Source organism: Oreochromis niloticus, linkage group LG5 (assembly GCF_001858045.2).
Source record: "Oreochromis niloticus isolate F11D_XX linkage group LG5, O_niloticus_UMD_NMBU, whole genome shotgun sequence".
NCBI lineage: Eukaryota > Metazoa > Chordata > Actinopteri > Cichliformes > Cichlidae > Oreochromis > Oreochromis niloticus.
The window spans coordinates 4586689-4594012 of NC_031970.2; the positions used below are offsets into that span (position 1 = coordinate 4586689).

General features: G+C 41.9%; 2 protein-coding genes across 2 annotated transcripts; both read left to right on the forward strand.

Annotated features, from left to right (window-relative positions):
- Positions 1-246: 246 nt before the first annotated feature.
- LOC100703909 (odorant receptor 131-2-like) lies at positions 247-3000 on the forward strand. The gene is made up of 4 exons (XM_025907008.1): positions 247-350; positions 952-1090; positions 1371-1796; positions 2718-3000. The coding sequence occupies exons 1-4, from the start codon at positions 286-288 to the stop codon at positions 2973-2975; spliced, it is 888 nt and encodes a 295-aa protein (XP_025762793.1). The 5' UTR covers positions 247-285; the 3' UTR covers positions 2976-3000.
- Positions 3001-5258: 2258 nt separating this feature from the next.
- LOC100703638 (odorant receptor 131-2-like) lies at positions 5259-7074 on the forward strand. The gene is made up of 5 exons (XM_003451882.3): positions 5259-5319; positions 5519-5677; positions 5840-5980; positions 6345-6609; positions 6685-7074. Exons 2-5 carry the CDS (start codon positions 5532-5534, stop codon positions 7072-7074), a joined length of 942 nt encoding a protein of 313 aa, XP_003451930.1. The 5' UTR covers positions 5259-5319; positions 5519-5531.
- The last annotated feature ends 250 nt before the right edge of the window (positions 7075-7324 follow it).

The following is a 7324-nucleotide window of genomic DNA, read 5'->3' on the forward strand; positions in this document are numbered from 1 at the left end:
ATACTTTAATTCCTGAAATGTGTCTTTTTTTACTATTAATCAAAGATTTATTATTAATTAAAGATGCAGTGTGTAATTAATCCCTGAAGAAGTTCATGAGTATAATTGTTGTATAATTGTAGGTTTTATTTCTCTGCTCCTTCAGACAGTGAGAAGGAGGAGATGTTGGTCATGAACTCCACCTCCTCTGGGCCTCTGGACCCGCTGGTGTCAAATATCACCTCTGTCCAGACAGAAGGTGTTAAGGAGAGCTTCTCAAGCATTCTGACCAAGAACATAGTGGCCATGCTGGTGTGGCTGGTCCTCAGTATCATCAATGGCAGCATGATGCACACCTTCCAACGACACAGGTGCTCAGAGCCTCAGGGATGCACAAAAACTAATTAGAGTACAGCAAAACCCCCAAAGGTTACATTCTTCTGCCTTCTTCCATATTGAACTGTTTTTACTTAAGAAAAGATGCACATGAGAAGTCAAATGTTGGACACATTTAACCTTTGAGTCTGGAGTATAATGCTGCGTGAAAAGTCTGTTTGATATTATTTACTCTGGTATAAAAGTAATGTGATGAATTCATGGATAGGGACTCTTGCATGCTCTGCACAGGCAGCACCCTCACCTCAGCTGAGGTATTTTCAGTACTGAGAATAGATCCAGAGGTTACTCTTCAATCTTGTGTCCAACACATGAGTAAGAGCGAGTTCAGCCCAGAGCTCTTATGTGAAAACAGCTTTAGACTTTGCTGCATTAGTCCAGTTTAATCTCCAGTTTAACAATAAAATGCCTAAACTGGTTTGGAAAGACAAAAATTCCATTTCCTGGAAAATGTTCAAAAATAAGCAGATGAATCCAAAATAAGAAAACCTGCAAACTTAATGTGGCGATATGGTACACACAAACATAAACCACACCATCTCCCTCTCAGCTCTCAGCTCTTTGTTCTGACCCTAGTCTCTTCTACGAGAACCCGCGATACATCATGTTCATCTGCATGGTGATCAATGATGCTCTGCAGCTAACCCTGGTGACAGCTCTCTACGTGATCAGCTACATCTTCAGGAAGATCCATGCCTCTGTTTGCTGCCTCCTGGTAAATCACAGCAGCATCAGTCAAGCCCATCACATATGTTTTGCATGTTTTCATGTTCTTAGCCTACAGGATCCTGACTACAGACCATCTAACACAGAGGAAAGAAAAATAGTGCTGCATCTTTACAGGATCTGTATGAATACTGTTATTGTTGCTTTAAAATCCACAATAGGTAGTAAAGAAGATGATCTACACAGTACAATACGTGATCTACAAATTAACTACTATACACCACTGTTATCCTTTGTGCTCTCCCTCCACCCTCCTCTCCCATCCTTAGATCATGACAGCGATCCTCACCACCCGCTCCACCCCTCTCATCCTGGCCGGCATGGCTGTGGAGCGCTACATCTCCATCTGTTTCCCTCTGCACTACACCCAGATGTGTAACATCCCTCGCACCCTCCTCCTCATCTGCGTTATCTTCATCCTCACCGTCACCCCGCCCATCACCGACCTCCTCATCACGATCGTCAAGGAGCCTCCGAGTTTCTTCCACACCAAGATTTTTTGTGACCACTCACTTCTTTTCCGTGACCAGTCCATCTACTACAAGAACTGCGTGTTTGATGGGACTTACCTCTCCTTTGTGGCCCTCACGCTGCTTTACACCTACTGTAAGATCATGCTGACAGCGCAGGCTGTCTCAACAAGCCTCGTCTCAGTGAAGAGAGCCAGGAACACCGTGCTGCTTCACGGGGTGCAGGTGGGTGTCACACCATGAAAAAAACACGTATGACTTGACACCATTCACATGAACTGATGTATCCACCAAACATTATCATCTGCCTTTATCACTAGTTCCCACTTAAATGTTCAAAGATGGTGTGATGAAGAGCAGAGAGATTTTAAAACTGTTCACTTAATTCTATCTTTAATAACTTTTGTTTCCCAAAACAATGAACAAGAAAGATGTGGAGGTGGAGATAGAGGGTGGAAGGTCCCATTTTCAAAAAACTGAGACTGGTAGCTATGCTCCAATTATCAGGTCCAATTATCAAAGTTTGTATCAGGGTGATGAGAAGGAGGCACTGCCCTTAAAACCCTGAGGAAAAATGCAGATTTCAAACAGGCCATGGGAGAGCAGACCTGATCTTCACCTTTGTGGGACTTTTGGAGGCATCATGGGAGTTTGACCGTCCAGTCTACAATCTTTTGTAGATTCGGAGAAGGGTTACAACCAAGTTCCACAGAGGCACCAGTCTGGTGTACTGCGAAAATACATCTCCAGGTCTGAGAACCTGATTTTATTCATGAGTGGTGGGAAGGTGGAGAGTGAGTTGGACTGGTGGATTCGTACAGCATCAGCAGTAATGTGGGCATTTGATTTATCAGTCCATCTACATCCTAACCCTCAGCTATGGCAATGAAATCTGAGTAAGGTCATGAATACGAGCAGCTGAAATGAGTTTCCTCCAAATGGGTGGATGGCTTAGCCCTAAAGATAGAGTAAGGAGCTTAAAGATCTGGAAGGATCTTGAAATAGAGCTGCTGTTCTTGCATGTTGCTTCTTTGTCACTTTTGTTACTTTTACCACATCTCCTGAACATTTAAGGGAACATATATCTGAAAATATCTGAGTCCAGAGGCATAAATCAGCTGTATCTATGCTGTGTTTTTGTTTCAGCTGCTGCTGTGCATGCTCGCCTTTGTGGTTCCCTCCCTTCAGGCGGCTCTGATCTCTCTCTTCCCTCAGCTGGGCCTGGAGATTCGATACATCTTCTTCCTGCTCGTCTACATCATCCCCCGCTTCCTGAGCCCCATGATCTATGGTTTTCGTGATGAACAGTTCAGGAAGTACTGGACTCGGTACCTATCCTGTCATGAACACAGTATGACTCTGCTCAGGCTGGCGTCACAGAAAATGAACCCTCAGGTGAAATAACCACAATCAGGGAACCTCAGCTCAACCTGACCGACAGTGTGCTGCACACAACCTCTGTGTGATCACTGTTTCACCTGTTTGTCATACATTCATGGATGGATGGATAGATTTAAATAACATCAGTAATATTTAAAGCTCACAGCATGTGGACTGATGTGCAGATAAATACATTCCAAGTAAAATCTGTATTTTTTTGTCATCCATGTGTATTTCTGAATCAAAGTGCGTCTGAAACACTGTGAAATTTTTCTATAAAGACATTCAAACAAATCATAAAGGTAATTGTGATGTTTTATTCTTGTACAACTAATCCTCAATAAAGTAATCCTTTAAATAGCTAAAAAGGCAATCATTTAAAAAGTATATATCTAATTAACTGCAAAACCATTTTTATATGAGTACATTTTATAAAATTGGATTTATTTGTGTCAGAACACAGATCAAGTGTTTTTCTGGCCTGTCAGGGCTCAAAGCAAAGTGAGTGTTTTAAAGTGAGTGACCCTGAAATTTACCACAGCGATGTCAGCAGTACCGAGCAGATCAGCATCATTCCTAAAACACCAGGTATCAGCTGGGCTCGTGCAGAGGAACCGGACGAAACAGCTTCTAATATAGCAGAAGTTGGTAATATAGCACAGAGGTGTTCCTGCAAAATAAATGTGTAGCCTTTTATCAAACTGCTTTATGAAGTAAAGTATGAAGTGAAGTAAAGAAGTAAAACACAATAAACACATAAACAGTAGGAGGTGCTTATACCTACCCTAACCCTCACCAGCTGCAGTTTACTTATTAGTAATCTCTGCCTCTCCTTCACAGCATGCCTTTTGTTCAGTCTTTCTCTCCTCACCCAACCGGTCGCAGCAGATGGCCCCGCCCCTCCCTGAGCCTGGTTCTGCTGAAGGTTTCTTCCTGTTAAAAGGGAGTTTTTCCTTCCCACTGTCGCCAAAGTGCTTGCTCATAGGGGGTCATATGATTGTTGGGGTTTTCTGACTCATAGTACCTGACCATGCTGTTTGAATAAACCTTCATTTAGATCTCTCATAATATTCTTGATAAACAAACTCTGTGTTCACAACTACACACAGTTTTCAAAACGTAAACAATAATCCACCCTCGGGCCTGTAGCTCCCCACCTCTCCAGGATAATCTCACATCACTGCAGCAGGGAAATCTATATAACCACACGTGTTCCTGATCCTCTCACTTTTCACACACAGCTGCTCAGCCCGTTACATCAGCACAGGCCAGACCGGTGTCGTGTTGAAGTAAGTCGTTTTTGCTTAAAGACTTAAAAGCAGAAAGGAGTAACTTACATCTGCTGTCTTTTAATGCTGAAGTGTTAAATTTTGTTTTGTGAAAACATAGAAATGGTGATCATTTTAAGAATGATGAACAAATACCAACATGTTTTTGCACTTTAAAGATGAAGTGGTGTTTATGGCAGGGTATTTAAGATTATTCATGGCATCTGAAACTGCAGAGTGATTTAAAAAATGCTATTTCACAGTACGGTCCAAAAGTCTTGAGTCACCACTCATTTCTTTATTTTTTGTTTCGTTCTGCAGCTTGTCTCAGAGTATTTCTTTGCACATTGCTGCTTTTTTACTCATTTCCAGTCCTTGAACCTAACCATTTTCAGAGAAAGGTTTTGTCTTTTCTTAAGAACTTAAGAACAGGCATTATAAAAAAATCCTAACTGAAGTGATGAACCAGTGTTGTGTCTGCACATAACAGACTTTAGACACTAGGACTTGAATGAGAATAGAAACATGAATCCAAATGTTACATTTTTAGTTCAATTTGTCATTACGATCTATGGAGGAGGTCAGCAGCAGTGAGAGTCTGCAGCCATTTGTAAATCACAGCAGAGACTCTCTCATGGCTCTGAATTTTAATCAGTAGTGATGGAAGAAGAAAAGTACCAACATATTTTGATCCACCATGCAGTACCATCTGGAAATTAATAGCTTAATTTCTCCACATGACAATGATGCCAAACACACCGCCAGTGCAGTGAAAATACACCTGGACACAAAAACACACAATATAACACTATCAGTCATTAATGGCCTCCACAACACTCGATCCTCAACGTTAGTGAAGCAGTCTGGGATCATCGTGAGAGAGAACAGAACAAAGCAGCTAACATCCAAAGAAGAGCTTTGTTTGTGTTTGAAACAGCCTGGAGAATAACTGCTGCCTCACATCAGAGTGTGGAGGACAATAAAGGCGGTCATGATAAATATTGACTTATACATTCATAATGTACTTTCATGTATGCTTTATTGTTTTTTACATGTTTTTGTTTGTTTTTGTCGCTGGCAAAATTCACTAACTATAGAAGGTACATTTTATTAATATGTATCACAATTTTTGTTTTGATTTTTTTGTTTTTCTTAAAATAAAATTCTTCCTTTTGTCATTTCTTTTAGTTTATTCAAATCATGATTCTTGTTCCTCTAACCTCAGTGGGTGAAATATTTGTTTTGTCTAATATGAAACTGGCTCTCTGTTAAAAACTTGTTTTATTTCTATCCGAGCAGGACGAGGTGTGACATGAACACGACCAAACGTCAGGACAGCTTGAATGACGCCTTCACAAAGAACTTTGTCTCCTTTGCATTTGGCTTCATCATCAACTGCATTAATGGGATGTTTGTCTACACCTATTTTAAGAGCGTTGTTTTCCAGCAAGACCCCAGGTGTATCATTTCCTATCTACAAGTTTTATATCACATCAATTTCAATAATATATGAAATAGAACTCAGAGCAGGATGAAGTTTGTTATTATAATTATTTTTTTGCGTCTGTCGTCTCATCCTGCTCTTTTGTCCTCTCCTGTCCCGTCTTTTCTCTCCTGCAGGTACGTGCTTTACATCCACCTCGTCATCAATGACATGATTATGCTGACAGTTACTGTGATACTGCAGATCCTCACCTACACCGTCCCCCTGAGCTTTGCTCCCTGCTGTGTCATGCTGCTCATCACAATCACAACCAACAAGTAAGTGTGTCTGTGCGAGAGAGTGTGCGTTTGCTTTTGTCCACGTGTCACTTATGACAACCAGCAGGAACATCGTAAAGTCTGCAAATAAGAAATAAATGAAGGGCATGAAAAAATCTAAAGCCACAGTACAATACGTCTAATATTAATCAGGCTGTTGTCAATTTAACAGTTTATAACAGTTTTTACATAGCCACTGACCACATCATTAGGTACACCTGAAAACCGTTAACATACATGACAAAATATTTACATGTTTAAGACTCTAACAGACTGAGCTGAACTCAAACTGGTAGGGAGAAAGAGCGTATCACAGACATCATGAACAAATATAAACCTGTGTCTTCAAACTGTCTTCATGCAGGAACAGTCCTCTGAATCTGGCCGGCATGGCGGTTGAACGCTACATTGCTGTTTGCCGGCCTCTCCATCACTCTCAGCTCTGCACGGTGCAGCGAGCGTACGCTCTGATCGCACTGATCTGGGCTGTCTCCTTCATCCCCTCCATCTCAGATGTCATCATCCTCCTTATCATCCAGCCCCTCTCTGTCTTCATGAAGAACGTCATCTGTTACCCCTCCTCTGTGTACAACACACCGTACCATGAGACACAAAGTTTGGTTGTGCAGGTGACATGTTTGTTTTCTACGTTTATGGCTCAGTTTAAATGATTGGATCAAATGAACTTGAATTCTCCCTCTCAGGTCCTCCTGTTTTCTTTTGTCTTCCTCACGCTGATCATCACCTACCTGAAGGTCCTCTGCGCCGCCCGGGCAGTTTCTTCTTCTAACCAGGCCTCCGCCAAAAATGCTCGTAACACCATCCTGCTGCATGGAGTCCAGCTCCTCATCTGCATGCTGTCATACATTTCTCCCTTCATCAACCTCATGTTAGTCACAGCCTGGCCCCATAAGAGGACCGTAATCCTATTCACCACCTTTCTGTTCACCAACCTGCTTCCACGCCTGCTCAGTCCACTCATCTATGGCGTCAGAGACCAGAAGCTCAGCAGCCACTTCAGGCTTCACTTTGGCTGTAAAGGTGTTAAATCTAGAGGGAAGAGCAGGAAACGGACGGTGCCAGAGAAGCACTGACTCTAAACACTGACTATAGTTAAAAGAATGTGCCTGTGATGTGACCTGATTTATTCAGTGAGCACAGATGTTGATTTTGGTCTAAATAAAACAAATTAATTGACATTATGCAAATTTTTATGTAGGTGCACTTCATGCTGTCAGAAGAGTTTGTGGCGACAACTTGCCTACAGTATAGATTTATACATGGCCCTTGTCAGGCATACAGGTCTGTCAGCTCTGGCTGCAAACGCAGAAGCCCCACCCACCT